At 37.8% G+C, this 25,635-nt stretch overlaps 2 protein-coding genes and 1 long non-coding RNA gene across 8 annotated transcripts in view; 1 reads left to right on the top strand and 2 right to left on the bottom strand.

The window, feature by feature from the left end:
* Nucleotides 1–123: 123 nt before the first annotated feature.
* The window catches only part of LOC128079925 (uncharacterized), a 57,345-nt gene continuing 31,833 nt past the window's right edge, over nt 124–25,635 (top strand). Inside the window, exons 1-2 of one of the 2 annotated variants that reach the window (XR_008206376.1) lie at nt 124–792; nt 18,657–18,773. This is a non-coding gene — a long non-coding RNA (uncharacterized LOC128079925). The remainder of the gene's footprint in view (nt 793–18,656; nt 18,774–25,635) is intronic. The other variant, XR_008206375.1, reaches the window with a different exon arrangement.
* Nucleotides 1,570–4,499, bottom strand: FABP2 (fatty acid binding protein 2). Its single transcript, XM_052681634.1, has 4 exons — nt 4,421–4,499; nt 3,611–3,783; nt 2,907–3,014; nt 1,570–2,106 (listed from the first exon to the last, which is right to left on the bottom strand). Exons 1-4 carry the CDS (start codon nt 4,485–4,487, stop codon nt 2,056–2,058), a joined length of 399 nt encoding a protein of 132 aa, XP_052537594.1. The 5' UTR covers nt 4,488–4,499; the 3' UTR covers nt 1,570–2,055.
* The window catches only part of PDE5A (phosphodiesterase 5A), a 132,413-nt gene continuing 119,224 nt past the window's right edge, over nt 12,447–25,635 (bottom strand). For all 5 annotated transcript variants that reach the window (XM_052681609.1, XM_052681607.1, XM_052681606.1 and 2 more), the window contains exons 15-21: nt 24,833–24,920; nt 23,591–23,691; nt 23,427–23,504; nt 21,869–21,932; nt 21,294–21,368; nt 20,697–20,780; nt 12,447–17,438 (exon numbers count right to left, since the gene is read on the bottom strand). In XM_052681609.1, the coding sequence (XP_052537569.1) occupies nt 17,301–17,438; nt 20,697–20,780; nt 21,294–21,368; nt 21,869–21,932; nt 23,427–23,504; nt 23,591–23,691; nt 24,833–24,920 (628 nt within the window). In that variant the 3' untranslated portion in view covers nt 12,447–17,300. The remainder of the gene's footprint in view (nt 17,439–20,696; nt 20,781–21,293; nt 21,369–21,868; nt 21,933–23,426; nt 23,505–23,590; nt 23,692–24,832; nt 24,921–25,635) is intronic.

The raw sequence follows: 25,635 nt of genomic DNA on the forward strand, positions 1-25,635 counted from the left end.
CTCGCTGCGCTTCCGGGTGGGCAGCCAATGGGAGCGGAGCGCACGTACCGCCGCCACGCCCCCGCGCGGGCACCGCCCTTGCCGCGTGACGCGCGGTCCGCCCCGGTGGTGGCGGTTTGCTGCTGCCCGGCGCGAGCTCGGAGTCGCCTGTGGTGTTCGCTGTGGCGGTATCTGTGGCCGCGCTATACAGCTCTGCGCCGCGCAGCGGTCGGGATACCGCAGTTGTCCACGGCTTCTCTGCCCCCTATCTGTCGGGTAGCCCTGCCGCTGAGGAGCTGGCGGGGCCCCGGGTCGGTGTGGTAAAGATAGGCTGAGAGGGAAGTCCCGCCTCCGCTGCTGCCGAGAGGAGTCATGCCTTGGGAGGCCGGCTCGGAGCCGGTGCCGTTCCCGCACTGCTCCGTAGGCTCTGCTGGTCGCGGCTCCCTGCCGGCACTCGGCGTGCCCCGTCAGGTGTGTGGAAAACAGACATCAGCCCCCGCCCGTCACGTTGGCCTTGCGTCTTAAACCACGGCAGGACTGGAGTGGGAGCGTACACAAATTCTTGTTGTGGCTTCCTGGAGGAAGCTACAGGATGAGCTCGGAAATGCTGCTGTGAAGATAGGCGGGAAAACTGGAAGCAGTTCTGAGACGCGCTTACCGTCGATAGCTAGCCGTGCTCCCTAAGAGCGCAGAAAGCCGTGCGGGTGGCTTATGCTGTGACGGGAGCTCCCAGCGCACAGAGCCGCACTGCGCTGAGACCCGACAGCTCCATCAGCATTGCAAGGGCTGCAGGCAGCTTCGCTGTGTAGAAGGGTGAGCAGACTATCTATTACGATCAATATCTGGCAGGCGGGGGAAATCCCAATTTATAAGGAAATGAGTTGCGTCATCGTCTCGAGTGGAATCCTGTTCGCGCCATGAGGGCGTGGTGCCAGCAGGGGGAGCCCTGAGCGTAGGCCAGAAAGGCTGAAGAAGTAACCGAAGGGTGAAAGGTTTTGTTTGGTTCTTTTGTTCCCAGCGAAAAGTCAAGGAGAGTGGGGCAAACTTAAAGAAGTACTTAGGAAAACAACAAAAAAAAGGCCGTTAAAATCAAAGTGTAACTGTGCCCATTAAGAAACAGAAATAAGCACGGGGCAGAGTGCTGGCCCTCAGAGGGCGTTAGGAAAAAGCACTGTTGCAGGGGGTTGAGGCTGGGTTGAATTTAGCAGCTGCAGAATAAACAGCATGAGCAGAATGTGGTGCCTGTTTGTTACCCATCAGAGGCACTGCATGTGAAGTCAGCTTAATCTGAACTCATTTTTTGTCTAGTTAAGACTCCTTGAATATTTTCATTCATGTCCTGAAAGAAAATCACTCAGAGCTGCCAGTACTTTTCTTGACAGAATGACTTTGATCCTCAATAAATGGGGACAGCTCAAGCCTGTATGCTTTCAAAGCATTGCCATAGTTTTTAAACCCAACTTATAAAATTGCAATGTGAGATATCTGTCTTTTGTCAGTAAGTGCTTGATACTGCTCCTGTTGACGTCAGCAAGGTATCAGAGATTTAAAGCAAGGTATATGCGATTTAAAACAACAAAGTGTGCTGTATTATCAGAGCATATTTTTTTATTTACTGTATATTTCTATTTTCATATAACAGTTTTTGAGACTTGCTTGTTGTCAGGGGGCTCTTAAGCTTTACCATTCTTATTACACGATACTCCATACACAAAGAAACCATTTGTCACTACAAATGTCATGGTAAGGAAGTTAAGTTGCTGTTCAAGAACCAGTGCAAAAATATTGAAGTTTTGATTATAGAAAATAGTTTTGGCAGCATTTTACAGTATGTTACTTGGGTAAGACTTCCTACAAGTAACTTTTTAGTCTTTGTTTCAAATTTTAACTGGATTTTTTTTTTTTTTTTAATCCAAGGTAAAATACTAAATGTAAACTTGTGTTTTCATTAGGGCTGAATAATCACAATATAGGAGGTGCTGTGAAGAGATTAAAAAAAAAAAAAAAGTATATGTAGAAAAATTGTCTTTTTTTTTAAATAGGATTTTGATTCCAGTGCTGTTCTGGGTAAAGTATTTACTCCTTTTTGAAGATTCTCTTGGCTTCAACTCCTTCATACACATAGGTCTGTTCAGAAATTAAGAAGAAAAATCAGTGACTGCTATTATAAAATTTCATTTCACAGGTGTTGTGGTCAGAGGTGGTTTAATTAATTATGGCAGGTGGCCATGTGGGGGCCTAAAAGCCTTTGGAAGGGCTCTGAGGAAAGGAACAGAAGGAAAGCAGCCTGTTGTCAGTAGGCATAAATTCTCTATGGAAACATTTGAACCACCACTGGACAGTTCTTTCAAAAGCAAAGCAACCAAACAAACAAAAACTCCTAAAGTGTTGAAATATTCCCAGATGTCACTTATGTGCTTGCTTTTATTAGAAATGTGAGAAAGAGTTGGCCTGTTATGTTCTAATAGCTCAGAGCTCACACCTGTCCATTGGAGGGCTATTTATTTAAGAAGTTTGTGACCAGCTGGTCAGAGAGCTATGGAAGGTTTTTCTTTTGTCTTTAGCTTCCTGCTCTGTGTCAGCTGCTGAGAATGTTATCCTTGGGAAAACTCCTGTAGCATGACTTTAGAAGGCAAAAAAGGGCCTTCAGGGAGTATGCATATGGCTTCTACATACAGCTTGTATTCACAGACTTTAGACTTGTTGATAAGATACAGCTCACCCAGGTAGGAAATCACACGTTGCCAGTTTTATGTTCTGAATTCCAAAGCTCTAGCTTTTAATACTTTTAGTAGATTTGAGAATTTTATCTGAAGATAAGCAAGGTTATTTGGTTTGCGAAAAACGTTCTGGACTTTCAGGATATCTCTGAGAATGTTTCCAGTTATTGTATTCCCACATTGTGTCTAAGCGACTGCTCAACTCACCTGGACGAGTTCACTGCCTACAATTTCTCTATATGCTGTGAGTACTTTTCCATTATCTTTTCTAGTAAATGTTCCTACGAGTTTATTTCCTTCCAAGTTCCAAGAACCCTACAATGGAAAAAAAAATAAAATAAAATAACAACCCACAAATGTTTTGCAATAAACATGGCACTGATTTGATTCAACAGCTGCAGAAGTGCTTTAAGATGAGATTAAAACAGTGTAATAATGTTTTTTAGGACACAATTGGAAAGACTATAAAAAATTAAATATTAGAAAAAAGCTTATTTAACTGCTCTTTGGTCAGGCTTAGGTGATCTCTTTCTCTGTTGGTATGGTTCATTTCTTACAGATACCCACACTGTGCTCTAGATGGTGTACTTGTATTATTTGTATTATTTATTATATTGGTTATTGTAAGAAGTGAAGTTTGCAATTGCCTGGATTTCAGTGTGTGAAAATTGCTGGATGCTCTGCTTACTGGGGCACTGTATGGATCCCTGAGCTTCCTGTCGCAATGCTGAACCATTAACAGTTAAAGCTAATCTGTGATTCTGTATATAGGGTGCAAGCGTTCCTGGACTGTCAGACCTTAAAGCCAAGTTTAAACTGGAACTTAGGAAGACAGGTCATTAATCTTGAAACTGTACTTTGTAAAGTTATTGCTATTCAATGAATATATAATGATATCAAAAGTCTCTTACTGAAAGTTCAGTCCCATCAGCCAGACTGTATTCAAAGTTGACTCCCAGAGTGAATTCAACGTCGATGGTACGGAAGTTGCTTGATTCTTTGACAAGAAATTTATTTCCGTTTTGCTGAATTGTGATCTTCAGATTATCATGGGCTCCTAACTTTCTTTTCACCATGTTAACACCTAAAAAAAAATCAGTTAACATCAATCAGAGAAAAACAAATTAGAACATCATTTTTGCATTTTTTTCATGACTTTTTCTTTAGTTGAGGGAGCTTAGCCCAGAATTCTAACTCAATCTTACTCTTCTCCACCTTTCATTGAGGCAGTGTTCAGCAGTACACATGTAATACAAACCAGCATCCAACTAGGATGATTTTATATCCATATTACACACAGTTTGTACAAGCTTAAAATAAGCACTAACATGTTAAAATTACTCAAATCACGTGTTCTGCAAAACTGGAGACCAACAATTTCCTTCTTGTGTAATTTGTCAAACAGTCTGATCAAAATAATATTCCTTACATATAATTCCGTTTAAAGTTTACCATTCAAATTCTCTGAGCCTTTTCCACAAATGTGGACGTGGAGATTCTGCTGAAATGCATCTACTGGAATTAGCTAAATGCATAAGATTATTGCAATGCAAATAAAATCAGTGTTTTTCTACCCTGTATTCCCCTCTATAGAATCTTTTGAAAATAAATGCAGGGCAACGTGCAAGGGCAAAGTAGCAGACAGCAAAGGCCAGGTCAGCCAGATGGTAGTTCATGAACAGCTTAAGTTTGTATTCCAGCTTTCAAAAAGTAAGGCTTACCCATCGCTTCCATGAATTTTTCATAGTTTTCATTTTTCTCTACTTTCCAAGTACCATTAAATGCCATCTTTCTGTCTATAGGCAGACTTCTGGTAAATAGCAGAGCTTTGCAAACAGAATTTATGGGCTGGCTTATCAGGAAAGCAATTTACATGATGATGTGGCTGGCTAAAGCTCAACTGTGGCATTGATCCTGTCAAGGAGGGGGTCACTGTAGTTTCACTAAGTTTTCCACTTGTAAGCAACTGTTTGCTGAATCTCTCTCTCTTTTATTGCCCCAAATGATGATCTTTATTACTCTTCTTTATAAATAACCACCCATTGTGTTCATCTTATTTGAATTGTAGTAAAAGATTGGCTATCTAGTGAAAGTAATAATTAGACTAAGCAAATGTATTAACATTTCCTTTGTTGCGTAAGACTTTATGTTGGTGGAAGAGTTTTTCTACAACTGGAGAAAATGCATTTACCTAACAAGCCAAACACAAATCTCTGCTTTGTCTGTTCTACTCTGGTGAGAATCTATTGTACTGCACGTAATAAACGTGAGATGAAGGATTTACTGAATGTCCACAGGTAGTTTTGGAAACTCGCTTCACTTTCAGAAACAATTTGCTACCTTCTAGTCCAGGGCTGAGCTGTGGAAATTGCAGTGATATTCTCTATTCATGTCCCCACTCTTTAATAGGTAGTTTAAATTCAGGGCACTTTCTACACATTCTCTATATTGTAGCCCATTCAGTGGATGCTCTGCTTCTGTCCATTTCTACAATAGATGATGTGCTGCTAAGTGATTTTTACCCAATGTGGTTGATTTCTGTAGATCCCAGGTTTAAATGTTGAAGGATAGTGCAGAAAATGAGCACACTCTGACTTAGCTCTTTCTTCCCCACAAGGTAGCTCTACTTGAAACTGACCAAGTTTGCTGGTATTAAATCTGTTTGTACCAAATTCAGGATTATAGTTAGTCTGTTCCTATGGATGGCACTAGATCTGCTGTCTGTTGCCTTTAAAATGTAAATCCTGAATGCTGAAATGAATTTTGCTCATCACACAAGTAATGGGGTTGTGCTCTAACTAATGAATTTTACTAGTCTGGTGTTACGATAATTTTCTTTTTCTTCTAGACCGCAGCAAAAGGTTTTATTGAAGTGTAACTATAAATTTAGAACTTTGCTAGTGATACCAAAATGGTGTGGCTTTCCATTCCACTCAGGTTTGTTTTGAAATCAATGCTAATCTGGCTAACAGCATATAGGAAGAAGTAACTCAATAGCTACTCCTCACCTTTACTGTACAGAAGTTAAGGAAAGAGGAAAAGAAAACAACTCAGATTCTTATTGTTGCAAACAAAGTTGCTATAGTTGCACCCAAAACAGTCTGCTACTGACTGTGCACCAGAATTAATTTGTTTTTCAGACCCTTTGGTCTCCCAGAAGTTTGGATGTGGTACAAACTGGTCTGTTCAGGTGAGAACACCTCCTGTTCTACCTATATCTATTCCACTTTAAGAAGTTTATCCCAGCAGAGGTTCTTTCTGATCTGCCAACAGAGCTCTTTTTATATCTGTTTCATAATCCGCTTCATTTGAAGTGTGCCATCTCCTCTTACAGCAGATGTTTTGAACCTGGGGGTTTTGCAGAAACTGTGTGAGGGAAAAAGAACCCACAGCCTTTTCTGCATGGGAAGTTTCACCCAGAAGTGGCAAGGATTGGGGCTGTGGACATATCCTCTTCAAGCTGCAGTTTGTCCTCTCATCTTCCTCCGTACCAGCTGCTGCAGTTCCCCTTCCTTGAAGATGCAGCCTTTCACCTTAGTGATGCCTTTTTTTGGGTCTAAGTGTAGGGAAAAGCGCGGTCTGCCACTCTAGCTGTACTGGCCAGCTGCTCTTTCCTTACAATCCCGTCTTCAATACGATGGCGTATCAAAGGCTTGTGGACTGTGTATTTGCAGATGAAAATGTAAGGGATTACCTCATAATGTAACAACAGCATTTACGTCTCATTATTACAGTTTTTAAATGCAGGTTCTTCCCACATATTCAGGTTTATTTCTTTCTCTTATTTAAATCGCACTGACTTACAGCAAAGTTCTAATATAAAATTTGCAAAGAAGTAGGCATAATTTTCATAGAAAATAAATTTTTTTTGGCCCTATGAAAGTATTGTAATTCCAGAATTACTGTTTTATATCAAGGAGAAATTTATTATATCTCACTGTGAGCTGTAGCACTGCCAGGTATGGGCATGACATTTGCCTTAGGGAGATGTATATCTGCCAGCCCTGTAGTTGGAACTGGATAAAAATCGGCTATTTTCAAGGCAGATGTGTGTTTGTACTACTATGGAGCTGGGCACAAAATTGGTGCCTCAGAAGTGTCATAGCCCATGCCCAGTGCTGTGTTCATCATGGACACCCATCCCACTGTTGAGGAAGCTCCGAAAAAAAGCAAAAAGAATGTCTGTTTCTTAGTCAGATTATCTCTTATATTGCATTGCGTTGTCTCTTGACCTTTGTAATTATCATTATCTATCTGTATCACTTATGTAATATATGGATGGAAACAAAAGTATGGTGTTAGGTGATCACACTGTTAAAAATATTCTCTTTTTTTTAATAGCCTTTGCAGAAGTGTTCTTTCTGTCAGTGGTGCACTGTAACTTTTAAGCCACTTCTTCACTTGAAAAGCTGACTTGAATCCAGTAGAAACATGGGGCCATGCCATGCAGCAGTTCAAATATATGTAAAAGAATATGGATACATAATTCATGCACATACATAATGTACAGTATTTTTATATGGAAGGTTGGATATTTATTTATTGTTTACTGATAGATACTTTGAAAATACTTTACTTGAATAGTGGCAACATCTTCCATATTCCCATTGTTTCACAACAGTATGAACTCTTAACAAGTGGAAAATTACACTTTATTTGAGCATTTCAAGAGAGTTTCCTAATTTTCAGTTGAATTTGACTTTCTCTCCAAGAAGCTGCTGATTCATTACATTTAAGGAACTTTAAAACATCTGAAGTAGTCCTTTATGTATTTAAAGAAAATTAGTGTTGCTGATTTCTCCCCTCATGATTGTCATTTCAGGCCATCTTTTTAAGCTCTGAAAACAAAGTCCATGTTTTAAGCATTAATTTCTACATTAAACTTTATTCAGCAACCTTGACAAAGAGGGAGGGGTCTCATGGAGCGAGTCCCAAACTAACAGGAGTTCCTCCCAGATGTGCTTTTCCTGTCAGTAATCACTGTTTGCCTCTTCTCACTTGTGATTCCTCGGGCTCCCTCAGAAGTCAGGCTAAACAGCCTGCTCCAAACCTTTTCAACGTGGGAACAGCAAGTGGCTGGCTCCTGGATTTCCTGTTACAGCTTGTGGCTGCTCCCTCTCTGTCTCAATTTTCCATCCTTAGCAGTTCTTTTCATTGACTATGAATCCTCGGATGCTCTTCTGATCAGCCTCACAGCTCTGACAAGACAGGACCCTTCTGTTAAGAAGGAATCTCCACAGTGGCTGGTATTTGTGAGTTACATGGTGTCTCCACGTTGGTATAAAACTGACAGCATAAGGAGCTGTTCTTCCCTGAGGTTGGATGGAATGTCAGTGGCAAAACAAACAGCTGCATTTTTAATCTCCCATAATTTACAAGTTAATTAGGATTACGAACATACTAAAATATGACTTCAGTTTTCTTATGTGTAAAAAGAATGATGCTATGTACACTTTAATCAGAGTTCCTTTGAGTTCTGTAGAAGTTTTCTTCTTCTAATATTATAACTAATTTTGGTGGAGGTATTTTTATATTGAAATATCTCACAACCTTTTTCCTTCTTCTGCCTAGCTTGTCCTTGTGCAGATTTTAAACCTACAATTTTTGCTTAGATGCTGCATTAAAAAATCTGTAAAGTATCGCTGTCTGCATGAAAGCTAAGGGAGTGGATTCTTGCTTTGTGACCTTGTGGCTTTCTTCAGCTTGCTAGCTACAAGACACTAGGAAAAAGATAAGCATGACTTCGAAGTTTGATCTTTAAATGCAGTGGATGGAAATAAATGATTAACTTGTATTGCTGTACCAATCTCATCATGCCAGTCTCTGATAATCTCACCAGGCTCAATTATGAAGATAATTATCAATGAGATTCCAAAGATCAGGGTGACAAAAATGCTTTTGCAGTGGGTTGCGTTCTTCGATCGCATTTATTGTTTTCTGGCTTGTTGTCAAGTTGCTCAGACAGTAGAATTCAGCTTTACCATGGAGTGCTTCTTGTTTGGGGTCAGGATAAAAATAAGATACTTATATAATATATTTTTATATTACAGTGTTATTAAACATGCTAGGAGAGATATGAATCTGTTCACACCTGTTTAAACTATGCATGTTACTTAGTTTCTGTCAGAAATTAATTTGGCTGTATTTGAACATGTTTTTTATTACATGAATCTTCTAAATTTCTAGGAAGGGATAGCATGGCTAGCTGGGCATTTAAATCATTCTAGTGCATCTAGGTCCCTTGTCATAAAGCTTGACTAAGCATTTAAACCACAATACTCAATTTTATATGGCTATAGTAAATGGATAATGCTATGTCAGTAAAGCCACCCTTAGGATAATTATGGGCTAGTTATGTAGCCTAGGATGTAGGATAACTATGGGCTAACACTGTAGCCTAACACTTCAATAAATAATGTCAAAGTATGTACTGAAGTGGATGTTGTATTGCAGCAGGCGTTGATCATAAAATCCAAAAATGCAACCTAGGATTAGTTAGCTAGGTTAGTGCAATTTGTCATAGTAGCAATGAAAATGACATGATTTTGAACAATGTCCAATCTAAACAACAGCGTTCTTTTACACCAAAGTTCATGCAAACCTTTGAGTATTAGTGACTTTTGTCACCTGTCACATACAGATTGATTCAGTAGACATGTAGGGCTTGTCTACTTGCTGAAGTATTTAAATGTGTTTCTTAATACTCTTCTCCTGTATTTTCCAAGTACATAGTAGCAAGCAAATTTAGGGAAGTAGTTTATTTTTATTTAGAATTAGAAGTTTGATGGAAGAAGGATATGAGTTATGGTGCAGTGAGCTAACATTTAGTTTTGACAGTCTGCATTTGCCTTTTGGACTTCTGCAAAATTTGAACTGGACTTTTAGTTTATTTTAGCACAGCTGTTAGCTGATTGTATATCTCTTATGGTGATTATCTGGATTAGTGACTTGAATCTAATCTCAGTCTGTAACATGGAAACTTCTCCTGAGTACATCAGGACAGCAAGGGAGCACTCTGTATAGCCCTGATAATAAAGCACTTACATAGAATTGAATAATAGAACTGCTCAGGTTGGAAAAGACCGTAAAGATCATCGAGTCCAACCGCAGCCTGACCATCCTACCCTAACTCTAACAATCCTCTGCTAAATCATGTCCCTGAGCACCACATCCAAACAGGTTTTAAACACATCCAGGATGGTGACTCAACCACCTCCCTGGGGAGCCTATTCCAGTGCTTAACAACCCTTTCTGTAAAGAAGTTTTTCCTGATACCCAACCTAATCTTACCCTGGTGCAACTTGAGGCCATTTCCCCTCATCCTGTCACCAGTGAGAAGAGACCAACCCCGTTCTTGCTGTAAGCACTTTTCAGATATTGGAAGAGAGCTGTAAGGTCTCCCCTAAGCCTCCTTTTCCCCAGACTAAGCAGCCAGTATATATATCCATTCATGTATCCAAAGGGAGAAGATGGCTTCAACATAGAACAGTGTTCTTTCTTTTATTCATGTCTTGTGTAAATGCAGAACTGGGACACAGACCTTAGTCCTATTCATTCTACTTCCAGCTCAGATGTTGACTTTCTGTGTGACCTTGATCAAATTAACCCCTCAACTTATCTATGAAATGACTTTTGCTTATGTTAAAAAAAAAAGTAATGTCGTAAATAATATCCAGTGACTCGATCAACTACAAAAAAAAAGTTCAGAAGAAATGTTTGCATGTGATCTTAATCACGTGTAACTTAATGGTAGGATTTAACCATTTATTTTACTCCTAGTGTATGTTAAAGATCTTCTATAATGTTAAAGAAAAACCTATGTAAAGTGCAGCTATTTATCAGTTGTTATAAAGCATTGAGAGTGTAGCAGTAGGCTATGGCTGAATTGATTAGCCTCACATTTCATCATATCAGGAAAGTGGATTTTATCATCTCTTGAAAGTAGAGGTTCAGGAAAGAAAATAATATAGCATTTTGGAGAATAGTTTAATCTCTTAGAGGATGTAAAAATACATGTTGAATAAAATAAAGCATTGGAATACTGTGGAAAACCATGCAGCCAGGCATTACAAAAAATTGGAACTGCACGTACTGAAATTAAAAGTTACTGAAATAAAATTGTAACTCATGATGTTTTTCAGCTGAAGTCCTACGTCACAGTTCTGTAAATGCTGAGAAATGCTATTCTCCTCTGAAAGACTGAAAAACAGAATGGCTGTTAGATGCCTTAAATTCAGATCCTAAAGCTCACTACTGCAAGAATTATTCTGTGAAAATCTTAAAAAGAGATTTCACAGCAACGATCGCTGCATTTTAGCAGTAGCTGGCACCTTTACTACAATAGGTGGAAGAAGGGGCTATTTTCCATTCATCAAAAAGTCATAGTTACGCAAGATGTGAAAGTCTGAGTCTAAAATTGCTTTTCACTTCTTCAACAACATACTCTAGGCTAAAGGGATATTCTTTTCAGGAATGGATAAGAAATGTATTCCAATATATTCCAGTATTACTGTGTTGAAAACAGCCTCATGTCTCTGAAAGGAATTCAAACATTCAGGAGGCAACTGAACACTGTGCAGGAACGTGATGATTCTAAGTTGGTGACTGGAGTGGAAAGATTGTAGTCCCAGAGCAAATGATTACCTGGTATATGTAGATATACGTAGATAGTTGTTGAGTTGCACTCACACGTTGAAGTGTTTCATTGGTTTGAGCAAATGGTGCTTGTGTTTTGTGCTGGACTAAATCTGGCCCTTCATAACTTTTGAATGAGACTGCTGTTCGTCAGGGTGCACATACTTGTTGGTTTTGCCTAGAGCTAAAATAATAAATAAATAAATAAACAACCCCCACCAACCCAGAACTGTTGCTGTGGAGAACCTAATAGCCAAAGATCTGGACGTGCCAAGAAGCCCATTGGCCAAGATCTAAGTTTGCACACAATGCAACTTTTGTTGCAAAAAATAAGTTTATCAGTTTTGCTAGAAGTTGGAAGGTTGGCTTTTTCATTCTCTCTTACATACTTCTCAGAAATTGACACCTGGGGGCAAACGATGAGGACAGAGTTGTATATAACAGTTTTATTTGCCAGTTCTACTTACCAATATATAATCTGGTTTCTGATAGCTCCTAGTAAATGTAGCTGCACTGCTCTCTAGTGGTTAGTAGTAGCAAATGAGTATTTGCTGTTAGAATCAGTCTCACATCAGCAGTGTGTGTTAGAAATAGCCTGATATTAATAGTGAAATTCTTGTCTGAATTTCTAGAACCTAGAGAAATTATTGAAAATGCAATATAACAAATATTTGCAGAAGCTGTATTTTTACTTGGGACAGTAAGGTAGGTGTTGAAAATTTAACTTCAATGATACTAGCTAACAAACAGTAAAATTGAATTGGCATTGTCTTTTTTATTTTAAAATACATGAAATAATACAAAGAGAATAAAGAAGAAATGAAGAACTAAGCAGCAGTTTGACTTCAGAAGATAACCTGACTCTATCCTCCATCAACTGCACAGAAAGTAGGAGAGGAGTAATATTTCTCTAAGTAATGTAATTCATTTTACTGAGTATCCATAGGACAGAAGCAAGTGAGAACCCATAACATTCAGAAGACTTTAATTCTCCTTAAAGTCAGAACATAAGATACAGAGTAACCCAGATAACCTAGTACAAAAATACTGTGTACAGAAACTGTGTTGAAATATTTTTAAGATAAAAGAATACAAACGGACAAACTTGGTGGCTAGTGATTTTGATTAGGATTTTTATTAAAGTATAATAGAAATGTATATTAAAACTTTTTACAGTGCATTTCACACTACATTCTTCAAGAGACACATGCATGTGTCTGCCACGTGAATACATAGAAGGCTCAAATTCCAACCAGTTACATCTGTGAGGTACCTTGAGCATCAGCAGGAATAGCTGAATACAGTAAAGAACAGGTGAGGCAGGTGTTGCTGAGGATGAGTCTATAGCTAGAAAAGGTGAATTTGACCTATTCCTTCACTCCTATACAGCTCAATTGAACTCCCACTGAGGTAAACAGGAATCATGTAATTAACTTTGAATGGGAATCTGAGCATACCTTAGGAACTACCATGACAAGCTCACGCAGTGAAAGTTAGTGGAAAGTATTATCTAGCATTATCACATAAATATACATTTACACACAGTGGTACTTAGATACGAGTTTCTCTATGGAAACAGACTTCTCTGTGTGGAAAATAAAATTTCCCATGCAATTTTCATATCTTGCAATGACAAAAATAAAAGATCTTGAAGTCGCAATTTGTCATGTTTAGAAAGAGTTAGCAGTTGCCAGGCCAGATTCTCTGATGTTTCTTGTTCCTATGAAAGTCCATATAGTCCAGCCCTCACTATTTCTTATCCTCAGGGTAAACTTAAGTTTTTATTCAAGCTCCAGTGTTCGAGCTTCTCTCTCAAATTAGTGCAAGTCCATGAAGAGGCAGAGCAGAGGGCTAAGAAATAAAGCTGAAACCTTGTAGAATGTAGACTGCATGTGATTTGGCATGCAAAACAACCTACAGCATTGCAGAGACAAGACTTTTAGCTAAAGCTAATGTAAAAAAAATCACCTGAAAGGTTAGATCTCTAAAACCTTTAAACATTTCTGAATTTATTATGATTGAGGCACTTTTTCCATCAACACTCTATTTTCTCAGGCTTACCTGCAAGGGGCATCAACCAGATCCTTCCGGGAGTATTCCCAAATTTTAATTGAGGGGCTAAGTCTGGCTTTTTGTACTTTTTCTCTTTAATGGATTGCACAATCAGTTACCAGCAGTTTTGAAAAACACATACAAGAATCAGTTTTGAAGCATCAGTTCACAGCACTACCAGATTAAAATGCATTGGACTGCAGTTTGAAAACTTACCTTTACATGCACCCAGCTGGTGGAAGATGATGCCTCTATCAGGCTTCAGCCCTCTCTTGTAAAGAGAGACCAGCTGGTCACTGATGGAATAGATTACTCACTTTTATCACTAGTCTGCTTGTGCTTGCATTCTGTGCGCATCTGAGAATGATTTAAACTGCTACTAATTAAAAATCAATACAATTGCCAAAATCAAGATTACTTTTCTCTCCTTTCTGATTGAGATTAAAGAAAACCTACATACCTATATTCTACAGCTAATATTGGGTGTGTGGATAACTTCTTGGAAAAGTACTACCTACAGTGTAAGAGCCTTGTTTTTTATAGAAGAGCTGGGGTTAATGAGTAATTCTGTATACATTAACAAGACAAGTTATTTTTTTCAGAAAGGGGACAAAACCAGAAAGAGAACTGTACTTAAAGCATTAAACTGTGCTGTGAACTGACTTCAAAAGAAAATGTCCATATCTGAGAACGAGTCTTAGATGTTTCTATTGAGACAAGTACTAAAAACTAATGGGACAACTTTTGTACCTAGGAACTTAAATACCAAATTTCACAATGGCTTTAACAGACCTAAAACTGAATTGACAAAGTGATGCACTCAGTTTCTGCTTGTATCTTGCATCTTCCTCTAGATTTCCTTAGCTAGACGATTTAAGATAGAGCAGTAAATGGTTGAGACCTGACTAAAATTATTAGATACATGTAACTTAACAGCAGCATGGCTGTAAAGTATGGAATGGCTGAGTATGAAAATGTCGAATTCCGGAAGGCAATGAATTTAAGTAAGAAACAGCCTGTTTTATTTTTTTTCTTTCTCATATTTTCATCTACCTACATTATGAAATAAAAGAAAAATTTTCTTCAAACAATACACACAGAGCTATGAAACAAAACTGGCACCCTTTGCCTTCACACAGATGTCTGATTTTTCATGAAACAACAGCAAAATATGCTTTTAAAATTCTTAAACCAGTAGTTTAATGGCTTTTTTTTTTTCTTGGTAGAAATATATACAGATACAGACATATTGTGACATTTAAATAGTTTAATCACAAGGAACTATATTTCTGTAGTTGAATCTTGGTAGTGGAAGAGATCTGGTATGATAAATGTGTACAAATATGTAATTACATGTACGCACATACTGTATAGCTTTGTTCATTTTAAGTGAACCTTTGAAGAACTGCAGATTGTCATGCATATTTTTTCAAGTCCAAGGTAAGAATCCAGCATTCTTTTCCAATATTTATAAGTTAATGTCATAGTAAAGTTTTGTTGAACACACAATATAGCAGAAAAGTATAGTTACTGGAATCTTAATGTAAATGACTGGTCACTACACTGTTATATCACCACAGTTGTGCTGTCTCCATGAATTGCTAGTCTCAACCATACCAACAAGAATACACCTTTATATACATACATTTTGTTTATATTTATATTAAATATGTACTTTATAGTTGACACATTTTAGTATCTCAGACATTCAAGGAAAAGAATATACGAGTACTATGCAAATCATGAAGCAAAATTCCTATTTATCAAAAAGTACCTAAAAGCTTTGGTTTTTGTCCTCTTTTGAGCTGGAAGGTTGGGAAGGGCAGGCTGCTGTAGTTTTTGTGCAGAGCCATGATCTGTTGCACATATACATATGTGCCATGTATGCATATAAATATACATGTGTAGATTCAAAATAGCTCTAGAAACCTTAATTATTGTTGAATTCCATACTTTTTTTTTGTTGTTGTTTCTGAAAACCTGGGAAGAAAAAAAAATACCTCATAGGAGAAATACTTTTATAGAAAAAATACTTTCACATTCAGCTGCAATAAATTATTACTGGTAGTCATAAGAGAAATTTGAGATAGGATTTAATCAGTAACAAATGATAGATGTTGGCAGAAATGCTGCAAACTGTCAGAATTCCTTAGTCTACATTCAAAAAAAAAAAAAAAAAAAGTGACCATGAAAAACAGTTCTGTGGAACATTTTGAAACACTTTCTTCATTTTTTGTTAGCTTCTGATGTTGTTATCTAAATGCAGAGACTGACAAAAAGAGCTCCTTTCCAGTGTCCTTCTGACTGGCTACTGCAGGTGGGATTGATAATCTCCTGGGAAGACTAAATGCATTGCAGTTTTCAACTAGAATTTTCTGGATTACTGCAATACAAACTAACTCCTGGATTTGAAAGTCTAATCCCAAATGTATTACTTTTATTAATTTTAACTACCGCCTCATTACTAAAGATTAAAAAAAAAAAAAAAAAAAAATCAACATTTTCTGTCTCTGTGTAACTGAAATTACTGCTCACCAGTCTAAGAATGCTGACATTAATTTTTTAATCCTGCTCGATGAAATTGTACTCTGCTTGTACTGCTTTATTTTTTTGACTGTTTTTTGTGTATATTTTCGTGAATTGGCTCCCAGTGATGAGTTCAAAATCATTTGTATTAATCATCTTTGTTTGAATGAAATATCAATGCCTTCTTTTCCTAGTGCAAGCTAATTGATTCTTAGTTTGCTGAATGTTGATCCTTATGTACAAACAGTAAATCCCTGTAGCATTCTGGGCTATTTTTGCTTTCGGTATTCTTTTTTCATATTCCTTTAAGACATAGTGATAGATAATTTTTAATGCTAACGAGTGCTAAAAATATTTTTAAAAATATGTTAACATAATACTTTCTTCAAAGTGGTCATAGCCATTTCATAACAACACTGGCCTATTGATGGTCATTAATAGCACCGGCCACTGATGGTTACTGGAAGCATGCCATTCCTGCATCATTCCGATTTGGATTTTCATCCCTTGCTCTTGCAGTCACATTTCTTCTCCTTTCCCGCCTGTGATTCAGTTTATTTGTTATGAAAATGTTTTCAACTTCAAAATGAAGTTAAAATGAACATACAGAAATATCTTGTTTAGTTTCAATTTCTCTGCTTCTTGCGGTCGTTCTTCCAAGGCACGCAGCCTGTCAGCTACGTTGTGATGTATTCCATCAGTCTTCAAGCAATTTCCATTATCTGTGGGTAATTATGACACCTGTACCACAAAACTCCTAAGCCCCCCATTGCCTCGTAACTCACAGGGTTTTTTTAAAATGTAACACATTGCTAAGACATTCTTACAATATGAAAAGGCTACTGGGTACAAAATTCTGGGGCTTCTCCACTTCAAAGCCCAGTTCTGTTTTCTGGAAGAGGTTGGTATAGTAGATGCTGGATCAGGCTTGCCAGCATTAGTCCCAGTTTTTCTTCTAAACCTCTGGGAAGATAACAGGCAAGACTGTGCATTTCTTTTACAGCCTAACACAGCAAGACTGAAAGAGGCAAAAAGGTGCGAAATGCAGTAGTCTTTAAGATACTGGCCACAACATAATCACTGAACAACTATATATACATCTATGAAGTAATTAGGCTCTCAGGGACACTCGAGTAAACTGCACTCATACCTTCTATGGAGTAGGTTAGTGTAAACTAACTGCAGATCTTTTTCCATCTCATTAGATGTAATAGAAGAATTATATGGTCTTGGCATATACACCATCATGCTATATATTGAAATGTGGAAAAATAATACAGCAGTGGCAAAAACAGAATCCAAATCCATACAGTGTTTAGTAGAATGCAGTACTTCCCTATTACTATGTCTTCTATGTGAACTTAAGCTTGTGGTTTTTAAATCGGCATCTCAGTTCCGTTTGGCTTGATTGCTTTCTCCATTAATCAGATTCTTCTCTTGTTGTTCAGCTAAGGATTGCCATTTCTGCCTATTTTTTCTACAGCCATCCAGTAAAGGGTAGCAGGCCTCTGATACATGTGTTAGGGCCTGAAATAAATTGTAAAACATGTAAAACAGTTTATATGTAACAACAAAACAAGTGTTCTTAAAAAGTGAATATTAAAGAGATGAAAATGACTGACATATGAGGTCTATCAATACTTGAAATTGAACTTATATTTTGATTTTAAGAAAGCTTTCTGTTGCACATCAGACGTGAATACATGGTCAATTAGACTGAACAGCAGTGTCCAGGTAATACACGATACATACATGCAAAAAAATATATATATATGAATTTGCAACATAGATTTATGCACAAGTGACCTATCCAGGATTTCTAGTGAGGTAGTATGCATGGACTTTGTAAGCCAGTTCTTTCTATATGTGGCAGCGCTGATCAAAAAGATGACCTTGGAAGGGTAATCAGCAGTTATAATCAATGTGACCCATTTCACAATGTCACAAGTGATTCAGAATTCTTCCAGAAATATTTGAATTCAAGACAACTAGCACCTGATAATTAAATTACATTTGACACTTATTGCCTCTTCAAGGACAGCTGTAACTGAAGTCTGTTTTTTCATGATGTGGCAGCGGTACTACAGCAGACTGAAATAAAACTGAATTGGAAATTAAACAACTCAATAAGCATCTTTGTACTTTTTTTTTTCCTGATGGAAGTGATGTATATGTATCCTCACACAATAATGACAGAAACTTGCATTAAGGATTCTGTTGACATTTGGAATGAAGTCACACTATTTAGAAGTGTGAAGTGGGAGTTTGATAGTTCAGACAGTGCTGGATAGCAAGATCCATGGGCAAGAGTGAGCCTACTGATTCTGGAACTACCATGACCAACTGCAAAGTACACAGAGAAAAGTCCTGGCCTCACTGCTGCTATTATATATATTTTAAAAGTCAGAATTTTACCTGGAACTTATGTCTTATTCAAATAACATGAGGTAGTGATATCTAACTCTTCTGTAACTTAGGAACAATTTTATATAGGTACTTTACTGAATTATCAGCTTGTATAAATCTTCATAATTCTTTTTTGCTTTCTAGGCAGCATCATTAGTTCTGATAGGCCTAACTGAATTATTCTTGATTTACACCTCTTTAGGAAGAGTGGGGCTGTCAAATATTGAGTATTCATGTTTTATTTATGTGAGCACATCTAAGTAGCATTAAAACTGCTAAATGTAACACTTTTTTCAATTAAAAATTGGAAGTAAAATACAATTATTTTTTTTCTTTCAGATTTCTGAACTTAAAGGGAGGATATTCAGATCACTCCGTTTAACTCCACTGGCTATCTCTCTAAAACAAGCCACACACCATCAGTTCAATGGGAACAGAACTATTCTGAATAACGTGGTAAGTCACATACATGTAGTGCTTCACTGGGCACTCATCTCTGCATTGTCTGTTAAGTTCCTACTGGCTGGATCAGTGCTAAGGAATAGTGAAAAAGCTGTAGTTACAACGCTGCTTATTATTTGCTGTTTAGCATTAGAACACTTAAGAGTGAAATGTGTGCTTGTTCTTCTTCAAAGTAACATAGTTTATATGTTTTACCATTGAAGAAAAGGACTCCGTGTAAGGGCCTGGTATCCCCTACCTGTACTAGACTTAGGTACATTGCATTAGGGCACACCATAGCGCCTTCCTTGTAATTATTAGTCACTAGTTTTGTCACTTTCTCATAGGCTCCCCGTTCTTTTCAATCCCTCTGCCCATGTACATCAGTCTTGCTCACTTTTCTTTCAGGTTAGGACATGTGTTGGCATATTCTGAGTCTATATAAAAGTGCCAGACACTACTAGCTTGCTATGTGCCATTACAGGTCAAGTCAGATTGAGACAGAGTGGAAAATAGGAGTGATACTCTGAGAGATGTAAGAGGCAACATATTCTGAACAGAAAGATGCTGCTTATAGCCCCTCCTACAGGGACAGCATCTTCTTTCTTCCCTGGATAAAGAGAAGGGAGAAGACTCAAAAAAAAATGTAGGTGCACTTGGCTGCTAGCCTGGAACTGGTTTGTCTTCACTGCAGCATAACTAAGCTGCAGTTACAAAACAGGAGCTAAATAGCTAGAAATTATTCACACACCTCATTTCTTTATGGGAACTGTAAAATGCTGGGTTCAATTTGGACTACTGTTACAGACATGTAAGTTTTTGAAAGTTTTCTGGTCTTTTCATAAATGAGAAGGTAGAGCTGTCCCAGCTAATACAGTACAGTAGTTCAGTCTCTGGAGCTGTGGACATTCAAACCTGTTTAGATTTTCTGTTCAAACAATTTTCTGTTTGTATACTCTATACGTTTTCCACAGCTACTCAGACTTCTTTCAGTGGCCTACCTTTTCAGCTTCTCAGCAAAGGCTGCCTTATTTTCCTGACAAAGTTTTTACAGTGCAGAGACATGCAAGTTTCAAGGGCAGCTAGTAGTTCCCTTCTTCCACTACCTTTGTTTTCTTCCAACTGGTGGATGTGGATTCTTTTTAGAAGGATGTGAGATGGAAAAGAATGATCGATTTGTTTCTCCCATTGGAATACTAGGCCAAGAGTGAGGCTGTCTGTACTTCACCTTTTTCTCACCTTAGTTCCCATAAAATACTTGTACAGCCTCAGTGAACAGGCTTTCACCCTGGTGCTTTACCGGTTTAAAAAAGTCAGGAATTATTATATTTTGTTTCATACTTTATCTGACCAAGTATTTCTGTATGCATTTTGTGACCAGAAAGAAAAAAGTTTCAATGAATGCTCCCATGCACTGCTTTTAAGTGCCACAAGAGAGAAAAGAAAAAGAGGGGAAGTTTTAAACCCACGTAAATTTCCAATATGTAGCTTTATCACCTTTTGCATTAAGAATTCTGAATGCCATAGAACTTTCTTAAACATCACTCTTCATAATGCAATATGTGGATACCATTCTTTAAGTAGATAGCAAAGCATTATGTGTCTGTGACTTTCCCTAATGATCACAGCATCTCACTGGCAGAATCTAAAACATAACCCAGGGACCTAATGCCCAGTGCACAGAACACAGCAATTACCACTGATTTTAAAAAATGGTATAACAAAATACATTGATCAGCCAAACATACAATTAATGCTAAAATAATCCTTTCTACAACTAAATGACAAACCATATAGAATATATGAAAAAAAAATCTTTTAAAATAGGATACTAAAACCAAATTTTGTTCTAATTTTAAATTAGAAATTTAAAAATACTGAAAACTACACTGAACAGTTCTGGTTTTAGATATTTCCAGTTCTTTTCAGGCACCATACCTCATACAGCTGCAAGCAAACAGCATCAATGAATCCAACCTGCATGCTTGGAATTTTGTTTTTCTTCTCTCTGTTCATTAGATCCTGCAAATAAATAAATAAGCTCAATGTTTAAATGCATTTAAAGTTGAAACAAAAACAAAGGGGTCAGAATTAAAAGGCAGCACCTCAGAAAGCACAGCAATCTCAACATAGCAGGGTATTGGTACATGTGTTATAACGCAGGTAATTTGTCTGCATGACTAGCAGACTTTAAAGGTTGTCTTTGGGCTTGATCGAATTAGGGGAATAGACAAGTTTACTTATTTAGCATAGGCTGCAATTATGCACCACTTTAGGAATACATTTCCTAGACAATTTAATAATACTGATTTAGAAGATATAATGCTGTCTTTTCTTCTGGCTCAAAACAGTGGCAGTGTTGGTGTCTGGTAACCCCAAAAGAAAACTGACTGCTAGGAAGACAGGGAAGGAGTTGGTTCTAGAATCTGATCACGGAAAGAAAAGCTGGCTTTTGAAAGGAATGTTTTAGATTCCATAAAGCTGTTTATGGAAGCCATTTTAAAAGAGATGATTCTGCATGATTATTCTACTCACTGTTGGTTCTATGTTGAGCTCCTTCCGCTCTTTATCTCCCTGATCAAAGAACTCAGTAGCTACAAGCTCAGCAATCTGTAAGAGATTTCAGACATTGAGAGCTATAAAAGTTTGCTTGCTACCTACAATCAAAACCATTTCCTAAAATTCCTGTGCCGCCTTAGGATATACCAGATTGGGATCAACATCCATAAGAATCTCCCATTTAAACTCCAGCTTTTAGATTCATTGACATATACATCTGTTCACAAAAGATACACCTGGATGTGCTGATATGTAGTCTGACAAAGCAAAGTGCCTTACCATTGATAACAGCTAGAACGATCAAAACATACAGAAAGGTCAGCTGATATAGACAGTGTGCTGCATCAACTGGCCACCTTGTAGTAACACAGAAATGCTGGGGAAAAAAAACAAACACGGAGCTTCCTGATTTACTTTCAGATAATTAATAACAGTCTGACATAGCTAAATGCATAGATCTTGCTGCAAAGACCTGAGAAAATCTTCAATCCACACTTAGCATTTTGAAGGACTGAGTTTGTATTTAAGAAATCTTAAAATTAAGGATATACCCGTTGCTGAACTGGCCATGGTTTGGTTATAGCTGATAAATCACAAGCAGTCATCAGCATTGCTCTATAGAAAATAAAAAAAAAAAAAGAAATCTATGAATTACTGTATTGTGAAATTTCTGTTGCCACCAAGCCAAGTGATTAGTAAATAGAATATCCAATTTCAATCACAATCAAAGGCAGAAAAACAAGTGAAATTAAACCAAAGTTATAGAGACATCCAAGATTTGATGATGTAGACTTCCACCTCTTTGAAAAGGGCGCACAGAAATGAACAAATTTGGACCAGCTCCTTTGTTGGATTCACATAAAATGAGTCACATCATTCTATTTGCTACTGGACAGATAGCACATTTATTTCTGGCAGTCAAAATGGCCAACGGTACCATGGGGTACATCAGGCACAGCACTGCCAGCTGGGTGAGGGAAGGGATTGTCCCACTCTACTCTGTGCAGCCTCACCAGCAAGCACTGTGTGTAGATTTGAGCGCCACAATGTAAGAATGAGCTGAAACTATTAGAGAACATACAAAGGAGGGCCATGAAGACAGGGAAGGGTCTGGAGGGGAAGGTGTGAACAACAGCTGAGGTCACAGTTTTTGTTCAGTGGAGACTGAGGGGTGGCCTCATGGCAGCCTGCAGTTTCTTATGAGGGCAGCAGAGAGGTAGGCACTGATCTCTCCTCTTTGTTGACAGTGACAGGACCAGAGGGAACAGCATGGAGGTCTCTCAGGGGAGGGTCAGGTTGAGTGTTAGTAAAAGGTTCTTCACCAGAGGGCAGTGAGCATGGAACAGGCTCCCCAGGACGGTGGACATGGCCCCAGTCTCTCAGAGTTCAAGAAGTGTTTGTACCTCACTCTCAGACATAGGTTATGATTTTTGGGTGGACCTGCATGGACCCAGGAGTTTGACTTGGTGATCCTTGTGGGTCCCTTCCAGCTTGGAATATTCTACAGTTCTATGATTCTGTCATTCCTTTCTGTCATTAACAAGGACTGCCATTTTCATTGACAATACAAAGGTCAGTAACTGAAATTGGAAAAGGTGATTAAATGCAGTATGACTAAATGAGACAGGTTTTTAAAAACACTGAATTTAAAGTAGGGCAACTGTCCTTTCTTAGACAGTCTAGATGAATGTTTTTCTGTAGCTTTTTATAAAGTTTTTTCAGTTCTTAAATATTCTTTGTTGGTTTTTTTTTGGTTTTTTTTCTCCACTGCCAGTAAGAAATCTGCTTCAAAACAAAACATCTGTCCTGAATCTTTAGTTAGTGGTTTCAGCAATTAAATATTTAAATATAACAGCAAAATAGCATTGTATTTAGGAGTTCTATGGAATAGAAACGCTTTTGTAACTACACATACTATTTAACACAGTTTGTTGTAAAGGCTGCAAATTTAGTAATTCAATCCCTAGAAGTGACTTATATCACCTGTACCAGTTTGTACAGGCCCCAGGCATGCAGATTGGTTGGTTTTAATGCAATTCCTGACAACGTGGCATGGGAAATTGGACATCTAATGTTAATCAACTTTTTAATCATTCTGCATTTACTTACAAAAATAGCTCCTTCTGCATAGGATCTTCCCAATTAAACTGCTTTTTCCTTAGAAGTTCAAAAAATTCTCCTCTCCTCCTTTAAAACAAGTGAAAGGATTTTACAATGTGCTTGCAGTCCATACAGCAAACTAGGACTACCAGTCAAACTTGTCTCTGACTCACTTTATGTATAGTGCTAGGTCTGTTGCAAGGATGGCTTGTTTTATCATTTTCAGTGTTGCCTTGTATTCTTCAATGGAAAGGCTGCTGAGAATCTGATTTCCCTTTACAAACAAACAAACAAAACAACAGCAACAACAAAAAACAGTGTTAGCAGTAAATTAGGCAACCCACCAATTTGCTAAAATCTCTTAGATGCTGAATCATTCTGAATTGCATACTGGTATGCACTGTCATCCTTTTGCCATGATTCTTTTTGTGGATTCTCCAGTTTAAAAATAAAAATTCCAATCTTCTTGAGTAATGGCATAAAGAAAGCTGTGCAGCAACGTCATCATAGTAGACTTTTACAAGATCAAACTACAGGCAGAGCAATAGCAAAATCTTCAGTCCCTTTCACAGATAAAAATTGAATTCACCATGACCTGTATTGGAGCATTTGTCCTTTAATTTCTTCTCTCACTTAAAAACGGTAGCAGATACCAGTACTTGCATATACACCTCACACTGAAATATTTTTCATTCACAAAGCTACATAAATAACAAGCTATTACATAGAAAGAAAAGATCAGCATCCCACTTTTAAACCAAAGCCCTCTGAAGCTGGTGAGATGGTAACTTGACTCCGTGCTTTTCCATATTTTCCTTTCTGAGCTGAAGAGAATCACTGCAATACAAAGTATGTCGGAAGTACCACACCTGTGATCCGAAATGAACACTGGAGGTATACTGCTTTGAAATGTTTGTGCAAGATGAATAACTGGTCTTAGAATTGGTTAATAATAGAAGAAAGTAGTTTACTTTGCATACTTATTTAGCTTAGTTTTGGCTTCACTTTGGAACATAAACGTTAGCAGTATTGGTTTGGTCTCATCAGGACTGCTTTGTGTGCGTATATGCTGGAATCTTTTTTGAAATGAAAGCAAGGACTTGGATTTGCTTGGTGGCTCATAAGAGGTCATGAAAATGGCAACAAAGCTTTTTTGTTTTCTTTGGTCAAAGAAAGCAGATACTCAGAAGGATGTTAGCAAGGCTTCCCTTATCAGGCAACACTTAGAAAGGTTTAGTGGTGCTCAGAAATGGAACTGTGATTTCAAAACTGCTGCAATTTGTTTTCCTTACCCAAAAAGGAATACAGATCACTTTAGGAATGTATAACAGTGGGAATCTATCCAAAAGCTAAAAATAAAAAGCAAAATAGAGAGAATGGTTCCCTTTCAGCATACACAACAATGAGGCACTTACTGGACTATTCAGGATCATCAGGCATTGATCAAAATGGTGGTGCTCCATGATGGAGTGGCAGTACAGTTGAGCCAGTGGATGTTCACTTCTGGGGACCAAAATGACCCATCAGATGGAAAAATCAAATTAAACATAATTCTCATCCAAAAATAATTTCCTTTATAATGTCCTTTTCTTCTTAACAGTTTGCCCCACCCACTAATGCTTGTTCTTAACCAGTTCCTTTCCCAGTTCTGTGCAACTCAGTGAATACATCTGAAAGTCTGCAGGGGGAGTACAGATAAAAGACAGCCCTGTTACTTTGTCAGAGCACTGACCGCTCTAGTTTTCTGCCTTCTATTACCAGCTTCACAGAAAGAGTGAGAATGTAATACGAGGTCTGGTAAAGAGTGAGTTATTCCATGAAAAGGAAAAGCAACAAGAAAGTTTTTGGTTTTTTTTTTCACAAACAGAATTTAAGTGACAGTTTTGTTTTGTGTTACATTTTGCGTACTTGCCTCATATATTTAATCAACTACATTGAGCTTGCAAGTAATAATGAGACCTAATCTAAAGCACAATGATATCACTGTGAAAGTTCCTGTTAACCTCAGTGAACTCTGGTGCAGGTCCCCAAATGTTGATTTCCTGTTGTGCTGGTGACCAAACTACTGCAGTATCATTACCTTCCCTTCACCCAGGATGGAATCCGAAAGGGAAACAAGATGTCAGTTGTTCTACAGGCAGTGGGAAATAAGCATAAAATCAAATGTGTAGAGATAAAATTTAAAGCTTACTCTAGAAAAAAAATGCTGTTTGAGTAG

This window comes from Tympanuchus pallidicinctus, unplaced genomic scaffold, assembly GCF_026119805.1.
Source record: "Tympanuchus pallidicinctus isolate F22 unplaced genomic scaffold, pur_lepc_1.0 scaffold2, whole genome shotgun sequence".
Lineage (NCBI taxonomy): Eukaryota > Metazoa > Chordata > Aves > Galliformes > Phasianidae > Tympanuchus > Tympanuchus pallidicinctus.